Raw genomic sequence first — 19,224 nt, 5'->3', positions numbered from 1 at the left:
CTCCTGGTCATGTGCAGTGACACAGGCTTTAGAGCTCAGTGCCTTGATTATTTCTTTAGAAGGAGGTTTTGTTAGAATGTTTTGCTTCCTTCCCTCGTACTGGAAAGAAAAGCATACAGAGAAAACACCGTATTGCTTTATTCCTCAGCGTGTTTATATGTGCAGCCCTCTGCCCAACTTACTGTATCTGATTTCCTTTGCAATATCCTAACTCTCTGCATTTGAGAAAACAAACAAGTGCCCAGGCAGCTGCTCACGTTACACTTTGGAACCTCTGAAACTGCCTGAAAACTGGGCTCTTTTAAGATATGGAACAGTTTGCGCTCTTTTGCAGTGGCTACTACCTCCAGCTTTAATTCTCCCCCTTTTAACTCGGCAAAGGCAGCCTTTAGTTCTGGGGACCTAGAAAAGTAACAGCAGCATGGGGGCTTTGAAAGCCCCTCCTGTCCTCCATGCCTTCATGACGCTGATCCAGCTCTTCATCCGACCCAAGCTGATGAGGGTTACAAACGAGCAGAGCCCAGGGTTGTGGCTGCAGAGCCATGCCCAGGTTAAGCCTCCCCCGGTTCAAAAGTGAGGGGCAGAAGGAGATAGGGAACCTCAGCAGCGAAGGGGGCTGTTTGGTTTGCTCATTTGCATCTCAATCCCCACAATGCTCTTCCGGCTACTCACAGCTATTCCATAGTAGTGCTCTTGGCTGAGATCTGGGAACACGCTCAAAGGGTGAGGCAGCTTTTGGATGCACTGAGCTGTTTTCTGTTCGAGCTGTGAAAAGCAAACATCTTTTCAAGAGAGAACATTCTGAACAGTAATTTTTTTTTTTTCATTTACAATTCAGAAAGAGCAGAACTTCACTGAAATCTGGGAGGGAAAATATTGTATAATGTCAAAAGGAACCATAAATCCTCTGCAGCAAAGTTTTTCACACTACTCTGAAAACAGAAGTCACTAAGTTACTACCCTGGCCTAATGTGGCAGGACTGGAGATACAGGTTCTGGAAACAGCTTCGTGCACTCAAACACTTGAACCCCAATAAAGCTCCATTGCCTTTCTCAAGGAGCAACTCAAAGATGAGGATCTACATAGTCACTTCAGACACTTGATTCTAAATTCACATTAAATATTTGCTTGTCACAGCTACAAACCCAGGCACTAAGAACGGTGATTTTAAAAGACTTGAAGAACAGGCGGCTGCAGGAGGAGAACCTGTTGAAGGACAGATGACTAATTTGCTTCAGTACTCAAATGAGCAGATTCAGAGAAAACCAAATCAAGCGGTGATTAGAAACGGGCTGAAGCTCAGGTCTGGATTTACATTTTCTTCAAAGCATGGCTCCGTTTAGATCCTACGTATTAGGGACAGAACTCCCTTGCCAAGTTGGGACCCAGCTGGAAGGCATAGTAAGGGCACTTTCAGCCATAGGATTTTGGGTTAAGCACATCTCAGCTGAACATGCAAAGCTGGTTTAAACAGTGTGGCAGAGCTAATCTGTTGAAAGGTCTCACTCAGCATTGCTGTCCCGAAGGGAATATATATGGGGGAACTGCAAACTCCTCGAGAGCCTTGCTGGTCATTACCCAGCCCGTGTGTTGGTTTTGCCATGCGTCCCCGCGTTTTGCAACTCCCAACCAGCTCCCTCTCAGCTGATTTATTTTCACACTGCTCAGCTTGCAGGAGGTGAATCAGGTCCTGTGGTTACAGAGCAGACCCAACCGCTGGTGCATGGTGTGCAGCTCCTCGCTGGCTGCCAGGAAGGGAAATCTGAAACTTTAAAGGAGGAGGGGGAAGGAGGAGAAGCAGGGTATTTTCTGGAAAGGCAAAGCCATAGCTAAACAGCACGCATGGCAAAGCAGGAGGGAGAAGAGAGTGGTGGAAGAATTCAAACAAGCCACAGAGGGGACAATAGAAAATTAATACAGGAGCGATATGAAATAAAAAGAATTTGTAAGGTAAATCCAGTGGACAGATGGGAGTAAGCAGGATAACAAAACAGGGAGAGGTTCAGCAGCTGAACGGACAGTGGGGAATCTTTGTGTGTGCTGAGGGGGGACTGTGTTACTTGCTCTCATGAAATTAAAATTAGTAATGAAAATACACTCATCCATAATGGCACCCTTCTGCTTATTCCCGCTTACTTCTGTTAGTGCTAATATCATAGAATCATAGAATAGTTTGGGTTGGAAGGGACCTTTAAGCATAGTTCCTATTACTCCTAAATCACTACTACTCACAGCTTGCTTTTCTTGGTTTTGTTTTAAATGCAAAAGTTTCGCCCCTTGGAATGTAACAGAAAACGACCCACATTTAAAGAAAAATAAGCCAATCTTTCCTAGGAGAAGCCAGCGTTAACTGCAAGCCCAAAATCAAGTCGGAGGACACCAGGATTTCTGATGGAACAGTGTCAATTTAGAGATTGCATTTTAAAGAGTGAAGGCAGCGTTACAGGAGTGGGAAAGAGGGGGCGGGGGAGCGCTGGGAGCAAAGCTGCCCCTCTCCCCTTGGACACACAGGCAGCTCTGAAACAAATAGCTCCCCACTGAACTGGCAGCTCCCGCTGCAAACACAATCCGGCTTCCGCCTCTGGATGTTTGCGTTAGGATCCCAAGCAGCTCCCACCCAAATCAATGGATTTTGCTGTAGGCACAAAAGTGAGACTTAGGTGAATTGTGTGATGAACAGAAAACCCCTGGAAAAAAAAAATCATTATTTGGACAAGTTAATTACAAGACATAACAGCAAAATAAATAAGTAAGAAAGTGCAGATGCCCGGACTTGTGATGTGGCCAAACCAGTAGGTGTACCTGAAGTTACACCTATCGGCGCTCAGCGCACGAGGGGACGGGAAAACAGGGATGCTACCTCTGCAGGCAACAAAGTTCATTTACCGTGAGTACTTAGACATTGAACACAAATCAATAGTTTGGCCAATGTGTATATTTTATTTTTTAAATTTCTACACTTTCAGTTGCTGGCAAATCAATGTCCCTTTCTCCTCATGGTCTTTACTTCCACCTCACCAATACGGAGCAGGGTAAGACACGGGACTAACACAGGCCTTGGAGCAGAGCGGAGCAGTCAGGCGTGCTCTCCTCCCTGTGTCCCCCAGAGGCAGGGGGTGCAGGCCCAGGTAACTCAGCCCAGGTAGGAGCTGAATCACCTTCTGCCAGCGCCGGCCTCTCCGTGCTGACTGCAGAGGGAGACCACACTCCTGGCTACGCTAGTCTTAATTGCAGCACCTCCGCTAGCTAAGATACATGCAGATTAGGGAGGCTGAGTGAGGCATGATCTTGGCCAAGGAGTCCAAGGTGGATTAAGGATTACATCTACGCTCTGTGATAGTGCTAAAACCATGGCTTTAGGATACCAAGGACCGTTTTCCCAAACCACACAGCTTGGTTTTTCATCAAGCCAAGGGCCACAGACAGCATCACGGCACCAATGGTTCCTGTGCTTTTCTCTCTCCGTTTGCCCCCCCACACACCTTAAGCTGTTAAGCGACCCAGCCCATGCAGACAGGAATTTGCGTTTTACTCTTTACAAATCAAACTGGAAAGCAATGAAGGGAATGATGTCTGGACTCAAGCAGCCTACTGAGAGGATCGAAAAGGTAACGCAAAGCGCAAAAGGTGGCTAAGAAACACAGATCGTTTGCCATCTCTCACAGCAAAGCTGTCTCAGGACCTGGGCACCCGGGCAGAGGATTTAGTGCCTAAGCCTAGAGGCTGCTCTGGGTTGCAGGCATTAACTCACGCTTGCATGCCTCAGACCGGATAAAGCTGCAGTCAAAAACAAAAACCTCTAAAGAGGCCTCAGCATATTGTTGTTTGGGGGATAGTCCTGTGCATTTCATCCACAAGAATTAGTGTTTTCTTTTCATTTCACAATAACCTAGGTATTTAAAATGTCTGCCAAAAAGTACTCAGAAACCCAGCGTTTAATCTGAGGGCTTTTCAAGAGGACTAGTTGTTTATTTCTACCATCTAATGAACATTAATTTCCTGTTTTAGAAAACATAACTTATGCCACTGGTGAAGCTGATATTTATCTTGATGCATATCCTCTTGGCTGGCTTAGTTTTTCATTTTCTCCGGTTCCTCCAGCCCGCGTACACTATGCAACCTGTAGACTCAGCCTCTGCAATCAGTAGTTCTTCAAACATATTGAGAAGTTTCCAGCATGCGGTGGGAGAATCTGATAGCAGAGGGGACAGGTCCGAATCCATTAGTAGTCACTTCTCATAATAAAAACAAAGCTGAAGAGAATATTTGTAGCGCTGATCTGAAAACAAGAATATATTTTCCTTTTGTGCTTCGGAACTTACACAAAACTAAGGCAAGTTACACTAAACAAATCCAGCCCTTGCCAGGATAAACAAACATTTGCAGTGCTGTTTGCTACATGCCTGTCATGAAATAAAGACACTGACATGCATTTTAATGCAACTCTCCTACAAATTGTGAAAAAATAATTGTGCGCTGTGTATTCGTTGCTAGGTGACTAGAAGGGAAGAGAATATTTTTGCAGACATGATGAACTAACAAGGTAAATAATTCAACTTAATCATTTGCAAATTTCACACTTAATTTTCAACAGCGGGTCTTTTCAGAGCCCAGATCAACCTCAGATCTGATGAGAGTGATTTTTTTAGAGCAAGGCTGACAAGCTCCTGTGAGCCAGATTCGGCCCACGGGGTAGCTTTTATATAACAACCCCCCCCCCCAAATAAAATGGCAGTTTTACTAGAAAAAGGGCAGTGAGGTTTGCCCAGTTGTTATTAACAGCACATGAATTTTCATTTCTTCTTAAACTCAATCGCTCACTAAATGAGTGATGTCTTAGCAAATATTGCAGCATTAACAGAGAAAAAACTAAGAGAGCTCTCTGTCCATACCCAGTCTGCCTGCACACTACTCCGATCAGCGACGTTCTGGGAGGAATAGCACGAATTCTGATTAAAGCAGATCAGGGATTGTCTAACTAATCCATAAATTCCGACATTATTACATATTTGCTCAAGGCAAAACAATGGATCAGATGGTGAACTCAGATCTGTGTTACTCCACAAAGCAGGGTCCTTTGTGCTGCTTTGTGGCGGTATTTGCAGGGCAGATGTATCTGAATGGAGGGGTGAAGGGCCCTGCATCCCCGGGGCCCTTTTAGCACCACCCAGCTCAGCAGCAAGATGACTCCTCCAAAGAGACCTGAAGCTGGGATGAGAACCTATTTTGCAAGGTTTTCAGATGACAAACAATGCATCTGCTGAAAGAGATTCTGATTTTGGTTTGGTTTGGTTTTCTTTGGCTCAAAGCATGTTTTAGCTATCATGGCTTTCTTAGGTCAGATTACGCTCTCATTGAGGTGCCTACAAAGCTGACCACAGACATGCTCCGCTGATTAAGTAGTGGACTGAGGAAAAGGCAAGTTAGGTTCTCTGTCAAAGTCTCCACCGAGTTCCTTGCATGACCTTCCGAAAGTTGTTTCTCTATATTATGATGCTGAATTTAGTCGATGAGGAACTCTGAAAATCAATTGGCACAAATTCACGGTGGTCTGCAAATTTATTGTGAGAGCGGCGGCAAAGACAAAACAACATGAAAGCTCCAAGGTATGGTAACAGGCTTTGTTGAGGCTAAAAGATCTTAATTTGAAATGTCCCAAGGACAGTGACAAGCCATGAAATCTAATGAAAACTGACAAGTAATGACTAGCAAATTAGAAAGTGTCTTTCCTCTGGAACACCATGAAGTCAGAGATGCTGTGGTCACCCAAACTCTCTTTCTTTTAGTGTTTTTGGGAGAAGTCCTTGAAGCAGTGCAGAAGTATGAAATGTGAACTTTGCTATCTTGGTAATATAGAAGTCTATGTATCTTCCGCTTTTTCAGACAGGATTCTGTCTGAAAATCCAGTCAAGTCCATTCAAGGGTAAAAAGATTAGTGTAAGACTTCGAAGGAAAGGGAATCCTTCCTACTGTTGATTTCACGAGATACTCGTGCTCCCATGAAGAACTCGAGGAGGTCTCTTGTTTCATAGCAAACTTTCTCATTCTTCTCTTCCTAAGTCTCATGCTGACAAGACTGAATTGGGCCTTATGTGGACCCAAATGCTTGAACAGAAACAAAAATCTGTCAGTCTGTACTTCTTTCCCCTAACAGCGGCCTATCTCATGCTAGCTAGCAAGTCTTCTAAGCAGAATTCTGGAGATCTCATTCATCAGGTCTATCAGGTGTTGTTTTTAAATTATCCTTGCTTTATACTGAAAGAATGAGATTACTTTCTTCCGTACTGGAAGATTTCTCTCTTACCAGTTTACAGTCATCTTCTTTTTTTTTTGTTTTATCCAAAAAGCATGGACAATTTCAAGGAAAAAATAAAAAGTAAAACTAACCCAAACAGTTGACTATCTGTATCTCTGGTTCTATTTCATTTCACGCCTCCCTCACTTCACAGCACTATAACCTTTTTGAATTGCCCTCTGTGATATCCACTCCTTCACTGTTGACCATTGCTCACTTATTCATTGCTTGTTGGATCAGCTGGGCACTTGCACAATCAAGTCTTTGTTATGCTTTCAGACAGGCTGCAAGTCACAATATTGAAGCAGCACACGGACTGTTTCCTCTGCTGGTATTCTTCTTCCCTGGCATTTAGGAAGACAGCACCCTAACCACATGAAAATGCACATAAACTAATTAGGACAATAATTCATATGACAGCTCTCCTTTAACTGGCTACACAACGTCTTTTCTCCTTTAATTGTCATAAGAGAGTGGAATACCCAAAAGTCTGAAGAGTTTTTGCGAGTTGGTCAACTGAGAAACAAGAATTTGCTTCTTTGAAAAATGCAGCGGTGCTCAGGTTTATTTAATGAATCAGTAGATGATGGCTGGTGATACAGAGTTAGCGGGGATCCTAGAAGAGCTGCTCTCTCCAACCAGTTAATTGGCCCAAACAAAATGGAATGTAGTTTTCTAACTAATAGGCACTGACAATAATGAAGAGCAACTGCAGGGACGGTGGGAAGATAAAGGAATGCACATACCAAGGTTCCGCAACAGTATGAAATGTCAAAGTTCAAGTTTACGTGCATAATAACTGCAACTGGCACAGGGGTTGTTGGGTACATAAATAATCTGAGAACCCAAGATGAGAACACTAACAAATTACAACTTTATACAGTTGGAGGTTTTAAAACAAAATGAAACTTCTCATATGCACATCCAGATACCCCAGTATTTAAATACCTGCAGGATCTGCTTCTAGGCCAACGCTATCAATGGAGCTGGACACCTATATATCCTTGATCTCTGTCTCGATAGACAGAGGAATGGACATAGCACAAGAAGCAATGTTAGCAAAATGCTATTTTTAGTTGATTTCACTTGAAGTCAAAATGGGGATCTTGGCTTCTCACATGGTGAAATTAAATATATCTCTCTCTTGCAGTACAAAAAAAAAAAGTACCTTATTTGGGAAGGGAAAGTTTAGATAGAATTTAAGTAGCCGGGTTGATTATGGAAAGAATAAGAGTATTCAGCAGTAGACGAGTAAGGATTTTGTCACAGGGAGGGAGAAGCAGAGTCTTTTGTGTATGGTGGTTTATTGCAGGCTCTAATGGCATCAGGCTGATGTTACCAGGGAGCCTCTACACAATGAAATAATTTACTGTCATCTCTTATATCCTGCTAGCACAACAATGTAGCCTCCACAGACCTTCTCCCAAAACAGTTTTGATAGCTAGAATCTATCTATAGTCTTATGTCACAGAAGATGTCATAACCTTACCTAAAAAAAAAATAATACTTGACACAATTGTCAGTTTATTCACACAAAATTATTGTGAATTGATAATGTCCTTTGAAAGTATTATTATACAGAGGGATTTGCTGAGGTCCAAAGGGCTCCAGACCTTCCTTTCCTTTCCCTCTCACGTGCTCAGTGCTGGCAGCCCCCGCCGCACAGGGCCACGGCTTCTCTCAGCTCCCCTGAAGCCAGGGAGAGGCAGCGGTGCTGTGCAGCCCCAAGAGCCTGGGGGTGTCATCACCTCCCACTCCCCACAGCAGCCCACTCTTCCTCCCCGTGGGCTCAGTGTCCCAACATGAGGATGTCCCTATCCTGCGTCAGGACCTGACGGATGGTCTCACACCGGGGCTGTGCCTCCGTCCCTCCCACAGCCCAGAGGCCACGGGCACCATTGGATAAGGTAGTCACAAGCCATCTCAGATACCATTTGCACAGCTTGTTGGCTTCTTTCCTCGTAGAGCTGGAGGTCCCCCAGGTTAGCAGCATATTTGTCAGGCTGTTCAAAGGCCTTCCCGGCCTTGAAACCAGTTACATTCAGAACAGAAAGTACATAAAAATGGAGTAACAGCTTTTCACTGAAAGAGAACAGTTTCCTGTCTCTGTTCTGCTCGCATCTGGTCAATTTTCTGACAAGAATTACATCTTTACTACTCTCTTACAACACACAGCCAATACAGCTGGAAGGGAGTAAGCTGCTCACTATACTAGCCTTTGTATTACCAGCCGTATTGTTAACTTAAGTGAAGCTGTAAACTCTGTTTTACTGAAGATGCACAAACCTGAAAGAACTTTCAATTTCATAACCCAGGGTGAGTCTGAAGAATTGGCATTTACAGGAAAATGGAAAAACAGTCTTTGCTTGAAAATTAAACAAAACTGAGATTAAATTAGTCACAATAAACTGTACCTGAAGACCCACTTGTCAGAGTAGATTAGTATTTTAAGAATGATACAAAAAGATACAATCTGGTATAATAAGATGTGTTTTATGGGGTAGTATAAAGATTTGAAGAACCTATTGAATTCTCTTGTCAATGAAGATGTATTAAGTAAATGTTGCTGTATTCTCTAGAGCTATGCAATTCTTGTAATCTCTTCTTAAGAGGCCTTTGGCTAATTCATAATTCAAAATGTTGCTCATTTCCCTTCCTCTCTGTATGTCATATAAAGATGTGCATCCAATACGTTGTCTTGTGGATCTCTGCATATTATACACATCCCAGTTCCTGTTATGTATACATTCCTTTGTAGGGATATGATTTATTTCTTTAAGCACTTTCCCATCTTAAAATGTCAGATGCTTCCTGTACGTATATACAAAGAAGTTTAAGCTCCCAAAGGTACTGAAGTTCAACAAAATTCTGACTGTGGACAGTATGAATTTACCAGTGAAGCTTTGGGAAATACACAATTCCACCTACTTTCCTCAGCGCTCTAGCATAACTTTATTTCGTAAGTGCTTAACACTTCAGTCATCAAGAAGATCAAACAGAGGTATGGTTTTGAAAAACAAAGAACGTACACTGAACTTTCTAAAGGTTTATTCTTCTTCAAGTAGAAGCTTTGATTCTCGAGGGTTATCACTTGTGGTGCACAGGAACTTGTCAAGATTAGGAAAATGGGATTTCAAGGCTAACTTTTATCTATTTTCGTTATCTGAATCTTGCTATCTTTTGTAAATAAGATTTTTTTCCCCTCCCAAATAACTTATAAAGTGTTTTGGGTAAGTAAGGAAAATACCATTATTACTTTATTGGGTTTGTTTCAATAACAAAACCAAACTCTACTAACCGAGGTGGTTAGACCATAATCAGTTGCCTATCACTGGATTCTCCAGCAGATATCACCAGCTAACAAGTAAAGATGTTTCTTTGATTGTATTTTTAAAATATAGCATTATACAGAAACATTCCTTTCAGAAAAGATTGCCAAATAAAAGTCTAACTTTGCATAAGATTGCTCAATTATCGAAGCCCTAGGCAAAAAAAACCCGCACTGATCTTGTTCAATTCTGTGGAAGAGCTGTGCCTCTCCCTTACCTCCTGCAGTCTTAATGCATAAAAAAAGCACAAAACATAAAGGTATGCTCGACAGGCTGAACTACAGCAGCTAAGAGAACGGCTCAAGCAGAACAGGGCAAACCTGCACAAAATTGCAAGGTGGCCCAGCAGACTGATGAGAGGACGTGAAATGAAAGCGCACAGGGAGCAGGATGACTGGTGGTGGTCAAGGAGGGTGTATGTTTGGAGGGGTGGACTAGTACTGAAATGAATGAGATCATTCTAGCTTACCCACAAAGGTACCCAAGTCCAGTACTCATGTTAACAGAATATTTGTGACATTTGCTAACTCACAAAAACAACCACTGGCTTCTTCAGATTGACTCATTTAAAAAAAAGAAACAAGCAACAGCAACATCCTTTGCAACAACAGCTAATGGTTCAAAGAGAGAAATGTATCACACAACAGTTCTTCTCTAAAGAGCAACTGCAGCTTTCAGTGAGGTTATTCAAACTCAATATATCTAAATTATAAGATGTTTTCTTCACAGCAATTAGCCCTGCAATTTCAGCCAAGCATTTGAAGTCTTGAGTACACAGGGAAATTGGCCTAAATAACTCTTAGGTACTAGTCCCCACCAGTAATAAAGGCTCTGAAGGCCAAAGGAAGGCATTAGCAACACTTGTGCAACTCCCTTAACAGGGTGTACACATGTAACTAACTGGAAACCAGTAAACAATTCTGGTATTGAAGCACAAAGCAGATAATCTCACTCACACTACTTCAGTCATTTTATTCTCATGTGGCTGACTGGAATAAAACTGCTAAAATACTGTTTCCCTCATGCAGAAAAAGATCTAGGGGATATAATAGATCACAAGCTGATTAGGAGTCAACAGTGTCAAGCCATTGTGAAAAAGGCAAACACCGCACTAAGCTGTGCAAACAGCAGTATGGCTTGCAAGACATGGAAAGTAATCCTGCTCTGCCCAGCACTGGTACAGCCCCAGCGGGAACACTCGGTCTGGCGCTGGGTCTCATTCTCCAGCGGAGATGCAAAGTGCCCAGAGAGAGACGAGAAGAGAGAGATGAGGATAAACGGAGGTCTAAGGCATGACCAGTGAGGAAGGACCGAATGAATCAGATGTGCATAACCTAAACAAGAGAGCGGGAGAGGGGGGGAAAGTAACAACAATTTGCAAATACCTAAATTGTGGCTGTGGAGAGGAAGGGAATGACTTGTTTTCTGTGGGGAGGGTGGATAAGGAATAACAGATTTGGGATGGAGTTTGCAAGCCTTATCAGGCAAAGAAAGGGTTAAGGTAGGCATTAGCAAGAAAGCAGCTGAGAAGGCACACAGCTGCAGGGGATAAAACCACTCCAGAGGGCTATGGGGGACCCCTGAAGGAGGGGGCTGAGGGAGCCTCTCAGGGCACAGGGACAGGCTCAAGGGATGTGGGGCTGTCTCCTTTAGAAGACATTCTACTCTTATCTTTGGCAAGTTACCGGCCTCCTCATTTGTATTGACTCAGTGTGTTTGATTATGAAATAGGTATCTTTTCTAGGCTTGCAAAAAAAGCAGGATAGGGTGCTAAGGATTTATTTAAGAAAAAAAAAAAAAAAGCCCAGCAGAACTTTTCACATCAGGCCTAAAATGTAGTCAAAGTACTGATTCAACTAAGGTAGGTGGATAAGTTTTGCCCAAGGGAAAATATTTAAACTCTTGCTGCTAACAGAGGACTTAAACTGAGGAACTGTGCCTTGGAAGCTGAAGAGTTTACAATGTGGAGGGAGAGAGATAGCAAGAGGCTTCTGTACAAAAGCAAAAACTTAGGCAATAGGCTCAGGCCAAACAGCTCTAAAACTGGGGAGATGACAGACGTCAGGATGTTTTTGCTAGGGGGAAAAGATCTAGCCCGCCAAATTTGAGGGGGCTTTGAAATCACGGGAAGGTCTAGGTTAGCTGTTAAGAAATCCTTCCTAAGGATAAAGATACTGAGGACTGCAATAAATTGTCTGAGGATGTAATGAAGCCTCGTTGTTGGAGGAAGACCTTTGAGAACAGGCAGGTCTTTGTCAGGAATGACAAGGTTGATCCCGTCTCAGGATGGCAGGAGCTTCTGAAGTCCCATTCTGCTCTATAGTTCTCTAATGAGAAATATTGCATCCCTCTTTTCTTGCCACTCAACTGTAACATTTTATGAAAATAACTGACCAATTTTGGAAGCTCAAATCATTCTTTGAGTAGAAGTGGTTTCAAAACTAGCTCTAAGCTGAATATTTTACCTACTTTGTTGAATGATCCTTTCAACATGGTGTGTTCTGGAAATACTTCAGTACTGAAGCTTGTAAATTTAGTGACAGATGTGTTAGAAGAGAACTCTATACTCACTCATTTTGTCCTTCCAATAAAAATACAACTAAATTAAGTTGCCCACATGCTCCACAATACCAACAAACAAATTTGTTTGTAAGGATACTCTTTTACCTCCTCAGTTACAATTTCACCTTTTCAAAGAGAAACTAAACCCAAGACTACTTGGCCTAAATAACCCCAGTGATACCCTACACAAGCTGTCTTTTTATCTTCTTTTTTTAAACTCCCAGTGAAATCAGTTGAGCTCTGTCCTCCCAAGTCAATAGGTTAAGTTGTCCACACTATAACTAGTCTGTGTCATCTTTGAAATGACCAATTTAAATGTAAAGAAAGCAAAATAACTTTCTAGATAGTATGCCTTTCCATTCAGATGAGGAAAATTTCCATTTGATAGCTAAAGCCTCCAGAATTTGCAAGGTTTAGGTTCACAGTAGTGATCCTCAAGAGATTGTTTTATCAGAAACAAAAGCTAAAAACTAGTATGATGAGAGATGTCTGATTCTGTAATGCTTTTAGCTGTAGGAACTGCTTTGTGTCCTGTTCCCCACCACTCTGAAAAATCTTTAGAGCAATTGGAAGTACAATTAGGACTGAGCCATTTTTGCTTGTTACTGAGTGAGTTTGTCGTGACAGCATTAGGAGATCTCTTCCCATTCTGACCCACGTGAAAGAGGAATAGGCTTGAAACAATGGACTATATTTTGAAAATTATTTGGTTGCCCAAGAACACAGAAATGCCTGCTAGATTTTCAAAAGTGAGCAGGTAACAACACTCACAGTGGAAGTTAGATCCCACTGAGGAGTTTTTGCATGTTTGTGGGCCTTTAAAAGTCTGTCCAAAATCCTCCCAAATGAAAATAAATTTTTAAGTATTTTTTTTTTTTATTTAATTACCCTTTGTGGTCAGCTAGAGAATAAAACTTAGAAAACATTTCTGGTGGTTTTCATTGGTTCTCTATTTTCCTTGAGGAAGGAAGCATGGGGTTTGCCCTGCATTTTGTAGGCTGCTTCGCATAATGAGGCACTGGTCCCTGACTGGAACTCTTGTTCGGTTCAGTGCGAGTAAAGCAATACTCTGCTACACTTTCTGAGATAAAGCAAGGCATGCAGGCAACGTAAAAGTGTTAGCAGCCTTCGTCGCCAGAAAAAGAAATGCTCATAGTTAGCAGTGCTGTTCACAGAGAGATTAAACTCAGGCTGGATGGAGAGAAGCTGTGTAGATAATTTGAAATAGATTCCGAGGGTGAATTACTGCTTGGCTGTCTTCCTCACCTCCTCAGTTCTCAGATTTGTGTGCCAACAAACATTTTAAGATAACTCTGCTCTGTTTGCTCCTTGAATTGTCTAGCTGTTTAATAGGCTCTTCAGATAAACAAGGGATAATCTCAGGATTTTGCTCAACAAAGATTGCTTTGTGCAAATTTCAAAAATTCTGAATAGGTTGTTGTATAGGGCCTGGTCTTGCAATCCCTTCTAGTTGCGAACACTTTCAAGGGAATAAGTGGTTGCACAATTATAGTTTCAGTAAGTAAATGATCAATAATGATATCATTACCACCAACAAATATTTTCCCATTTTTAAAGGTTATTAAAAAAGAAAAAAGCACTGGTAGCACTGAAGAGACCAGGCTTGACTAAGAAAAGTGCTGACTGGAGAGATGCAAATAAAAAATGTAATTAGAGAATAGGTGGGAAACTGCACGCACCATTTATTTAAGAAATTAGTGCCTCCACAGACCGGGCCTTCAGCCCTGCCGCAGTCTGACCAGCGCACCCCGAGCCAGGCTGGGGGAGATTCCGCACCCCCAGCGAGGAGAAACGTTTTAAAACTTTAAAATGACACACGGCAGCCTCCAGCCGAGGCAATCTTCTTGAACAAACGACATGGCCCACGGTCCCTCCGGCCCAAAGGCGAAGAGCCTCCCGGCCCACCGCCTGGCCCGCCCGCCCTCTCCTCAGCGCCTCGCTGCTCGCCGCCGTCCTAGAGTGTCGCGCAGCAGCGCGCGGCGCTTCCGGCCCTTCCGCAGCCGCCTCATCTATCGTCGTTCCTCCCGCTGGGGGTTTCCCCGCGCGGGGCGGGGGGGCGCTCAGGGGACGAGGCCTGAGGGGACGAGGCGGCGGGGGGAGGCAGCCGGGCTGTTCGCGGCGCCCCGCGGGGGAGCAGTTCCCGAAGAGAAACGGGGGGGGGGGGGGGGGCGGCGGAACGCCGCGGCGGTACGAGTGAGGCAGCTGCCGCCGCGATCCCCGGCTCCTCCAGGGCGTTACGGGACACCCCGCCGGTGAGCGGCCCCCCCCTCTCCCTGAGAGGCGGAGGCGGCCATGGCGGAGGCGGGGAGAGCCAGCGGGAGCCCCGCCACAGCCCGCCGCCCTGTGCCCCCCCGGCCGCCGGCGGGGCGAGGCCACGCTGTCCAGGTGGTATGTGTCAGGCGGCCGAGTGCGGGCTGAGGCTCGGGCAAGCAGGGCGGCGGGCAGGGTGGCAGAGCTGGGGAAGGAGCACAGTCCGGAGCGGCTGTCGGCTCGGGCCGAGTTCTCTCCCGGGTGCCCGCCTCGGAGGCTCTGGAGGTGCTGCAGTTGCTCGGCGCAGGAGAGCAGCGGGGTTTGCAGCGGCTTTGGCCTGCGTTTTGTGCTGGTTGGCCTTAGAGCGTGCCAGGCCCGGCGCGTTGGGTTATGTGGAGTATGAAAAGATAGTTTTAAAACTTTCTTACAATACTTGATCCTTTTGTTACTCTGCATAACAATGTTTGGGTTTTTTTAAATTGGTTTTTCTGTTACAAATTTATACACGTACCACTGATATGGTTTAATGACAATTTAGATTTAGTGAGGGAAACATCTGAAAAGCAAAAGCATACAGATCAGTGGGCAAGTAAAAACGATGAACAACTTCAGAGAGTTTCAGATCCAAAAGGCAGGTCAAAGTTTATGGCCTGAAAATCTTCCTGGGTTTATTTAAAGTGTCTCATATATAAGATTTGACAAAACTAGTATGTTTCTGCCAGCAGCCGTGAGTTTCTAAATGGTTTGGAAGAGTGACTCATATGAAAACTTCATTTAAAAGTAACAGTTTCTGGCTTCTATAAAATCTTCAGCAGTGTTAAAATGACTTTAATTTATTTTCTACATTCAGATATGGAGGCAGGTAGGAGTCTGCTTGAACTGAAATCTGCGGAAACTGAAATTAAGTTTTTACTTTGGAGTTGTTTATCATATATGTTCTCAGTAGAGGATGATGGCGGTAATACCAGAAACGAGATGTTTTTTGATGCAAAACATTCAGTTGCACAGTTTCTGTCACTTTTTAAAAAATACCCCTCATGTACCTCGACTTCTCTCCCATCTTGTGATTGATGTATTGCTTTTCAGTAGTCTAGCTGAGAGACAAAGGGAGTTTCTTTGGTTAATACATTTGTAGAGGAAAGGGGATTGAACAACCTGTTAGCCATTTCACATTCTGTTATTTTTGCCATACATCAAAATTCATTTTGCAGCGAAGCCAAGAATCATTATCTTCAGCTTAGTGATGGCAAAACTGCATTACTAAAAATCGCTAAATCGCTTCAGGTCTTACTCTAGAATGTGTGAAGTTCAGTGAAAACCAGGCAGTGTCACAATGCTCAGATCCAGATCTGATCATAGTTCTGTATTTTAACTGTTGTACTTGGCTCGTAGGCCATGAAAATGTTCCTCTGTTGGATTCTGCTATAAATCAGTCTCAGCTAATGAAATGATAATTCTGACTCTGTTGTCAGTTGATCTTGTAATGATAAAAATACATTAGCTGTTTGCAATTTATGTCCCTGTGTTGACTCAAAATTACTTTGAAAAAGCATTATGCATATTTCTGTAGTTCACTATTATGGTAACGGTCTTCAAAAAGACCTAGAATAATAATATGTGCTGGGATCAGGAAGTAGTAGTTGGCATAAACTGCAGCAAAAGGACTTCAGACACCGGGAAAACTATTCCAGGTCTCCCTTATGCCTGCTTTTAGAGATTGCCTTAGCAAGGTTGGTGATTCTGTCCCTGGAGATTATGGTTTGTCAGCAATGATATAGCTGTATTTGATCTTGTTTGGGGACCGAAAAGATAGACAGGGTCTCTTGAGGTTACTACCAGCTGGTTTTTTTTACTATGAATCTGTAAGTGAAATAGTGCCCTGGTTCATGTTTTTCCCCATTTAAATGAACCAAGGGGCTGAAGTGTTCTGATACAGTCACATGATGATAAAGGCCAATTTATGAATGCCCAGTTCAGGGCAAATGCCACCTGTAACTTTTAAGCCAGGCTACAAATGTAGAAATGAACTAGGGAGAAATGACAGTTTAGCTCTGCAGTATTTTTAATTTCTTTTTGTCTTTAAAAAAAAAAAAAAGTAAATGCAGAAAAACAGTAAGCTGAGTAAGAATGGTAGAACCTAAGGAATCTTTAGTATACAGTGCTAGCAGTACTTTTAATCATATTGCTGTGTGCAGTTATTTGTATGGATTTGTTAGTTTTTCAGGTTTACACAGAAGCATCATCAGGAATTCGGCTCTGTACCTTATTTTGGCAGGCATCTAGCTCACCATTGTTGTGATAGTTCTGTGGAAGTAGAACTTGTTCATGGTAATGTATTTAGAAACATGCTAATATATTATGAGTTGTTGAGTTCAGACTACCTTGGTGCCATCAGGTATTTATGGATTGTTTTATATATGCTGCTGTTAAAGTACTGCTTTTTCTATTTTCAGTTCAAACTAAACAGAGAGGTTCTAACGTAATCTTTATATTTTGCACTGCTGTCCTGACTTAAAACAGAAGTTCATTATGGAAAAAAGCAAAGAAGTTCCAGTTTTCCAGTTTTCAAGCCAATATAAAGCTAATTTGTGATGGCATAATCAAATTTTTACTGAGTTAATTAGAAAAAAATTTGGAAAATCATGGATTTGCAAAACTGCAGCTAGTTTATATTGTCATTGGAAGAATTGGAGAATCCTTTTCTTTCTTCATGAATCTGTTAGATTCATCCATATGAATATATAGGGTCATATTTTAATTGCCATCTAGACATAAAGGATATTATAATCCTGAGTAAATTGAATATATTGGATTAGCATCTCAGATTTCTGCTTATTTTTTAGATCTCCAAGTACTAATCTGAGACATCGTTCTGAAAAAATATTTTTTGTCTGTATCTTGTAATTTTTTTGTAATCAATTTCACATTTTAATTTTTTTTATTTCTTCTTATTTTACTTATTTATCTCTCCAAAACAGAGGTGAAAGACCTGCTTTGCTTAAAATTTTAGATAGCTTTCCTTTTACCTTCTTTTAAATACCCCTTTCACTTGTTACAGCGTCCTGCCAAAAATCAGGATGTTCGTTCATTTTAGACGAACATAGGGTATTTTTATTTTGCTGTGAAATGTTGTTAAGTTTCTTATTTGTTAGTTATTGTACCATACATCATAGTCTGTAATACCTGTGTGTACTTACATCATACTCTAAAACCCAAAAATACACTTCTCACTGTCCACAAAATATATCTACATAGTAATGTGTGCATTTGCCTGTATTCATACAATGTACATGTACTCACATGTTACCAAATCTTGAATAATTCAGTATTCTTCTAGTATTTTGTTTCTTAAGATTCTCACATGCTCGCAATAGGAACTAATCTTCTGTTTCTTCAACCTGTGCATTTATGGTTACACCACACAATAAGGAGTTTAAGTTCTGTTTCTAGGAACCTCTTAAAACGTCGCATGAGACTTCTACATGTTCCTTAGGCTCTTTGCCTTAAGTTCCCTATCTATAAGTGATTTTAACAGGTACAAGTTAATTAGAACAGTGGTGAGTAATTGAACAGAGAAATCCCAGATTTCTGGTTTCTAACCAATTTTAAAATATTTCGGATAAGTTTTCATGCTTTGCGTGTATGTGGCTGAAACAATAGAGGCTGTAATAGGAAAGCCTGCGATTGAAATGGTAGGCTATGGAACTATGTCATATGTCATCTTCTACTGTGCAGTTTTAGATAGAATAATTTTTAAAAACTTGGCTAGAGCCCAAGGTTACAGGCTGCATACATAAGCCTCTGCAATTAAGTTGTAAGCTTAAAGAAAAATTGATGAGTAAGATATATTAAAGGAAGACCGAAGTAAAGAGCGTTGTAAGAAATAGGAATACTAGAAACAGGTTAATGTGGTGTTATAGATGTTTTGTTAGCATTTTTGGTTCAGTAGTCTCTCTTGTTTCCTTGGGGATCTACCAAAGCCATCTTGTAGAACTCAAAAAGTGGGGGGAAAAAAAAAAGTTTGATAGAGAAGAAAGCAAATCATATATTTATAATGAAAGTAAAGGATCTTTGCTGACTTTTATATTTTTAGGATGCATTTTTTTTGTGAAAGTTAGTTACAAAAGGATCTGGCACTTCCCCTTTTTGATGTAAGTAAAGAAGAATAATGATTACTGACATATATTTGGATTTTTGTTTGTTTTTTTGTAGTCTGTCATTGTGCCTGTTCACAATAGTGAATGCTGGTTAGATGAATGCTTGAAGTCAGTTTGGGAACAAGATTTTAAAGAAACCATGGAGCTTTCAGTTTTTAATGATGCCAGTAAGGTATGTTTCAGACCTTATTTAAAATACTGTCCAAGTAAATACTGTCTCTGATAGGAATTTTTGGTTCGGACTGTGTTTGGTTCACCATACAAGTTAAAATATTTACATCTATCTAATCATTTCTCTAGGACTGTTCAGCTGAAATAATTGAAAAATGGAAGATCACGTTGGAAGATGCTGGTGTGCCAGTAATCATTGGTAGTAATGGTTCATCTCAGCCTCGAGGCGGTATGTAGCTTAATAGTGATTTTTTGAGACTTAGGTTGTTATCACAGGCATCTTCTGCTTTTCAGTTTGAAAAGTGTCTTTGTAGCCACTTGCATTGCAACGGAAAAAAACCCACATTGTTATCCAGACCTCTCTGTTCAAAAAATCATTCCAGTTTAGAATTTGGCCCTGTTGGGTTTGGCTCTGTAGAATTTGTTTAGACGTCCAGG

At 41.9% G+C, this 19,224-nt stretch overlaps 1 protein-coding gene across 5 annotated transcripts in view; it reads left to right on the top strand.

The window, feature by feature from the left end:
- The first annotated feature begins 13,941 nt into the window (after positions 1-13,941).
- The window catches only part of B3GNTL1 (UDP-GlcNAc:betaGal beta-1,3-N-acetylglucosaminyltransferase like 1), a 133,264-nt gene continuing 127,981 nt past the window's right edge, over positions 13,942-19,224 (top strand). For 4 of the 5 annotated variants that reach the window (XR_008579739.1, XR_008579741.1, XM_054846536.1 and 1 more), the window contains exons 1-3: positions 13,942-14,596; positions 18,671-18,787; positions 18,916-19,015. Coding sequence is in view for 2 of the 5 variants with exons in the window: in XM_054846536.1 (XP_054702511.1) it covers positions 14,501-14,596; positions 18,671-18,787; positions 18,916-19,015 (313 nt within the window). In the remaining 3 variants the exon portion in view is untranslated. Of the gene's footprint in view, positions 14,597-16,674; positions 18,788-18,915; positions 19,016-19,224 lie in introns of all 5 variants that reach the window. The other variant, XR_008579740.1, reaches the window with a different exon arrangement.

The sequence above is a fragment of the Grus americana genome, chromosome 18 (assembly GCF_028858705.1).
Source record: "Grus americana isolate bGruAme1 chromosome 18, bGruAme1.mat, whole genome shotgun sequence".
NCBI lineage: Eukaryota > Metazoa > Chordata > Aves > Gruiformes > Gruidae > Grus > Grus americana.
Note: the sequence above shows the minus strand (reverse complement) of the source record. Positions and strands in the feature narration are given on the sequence as shown.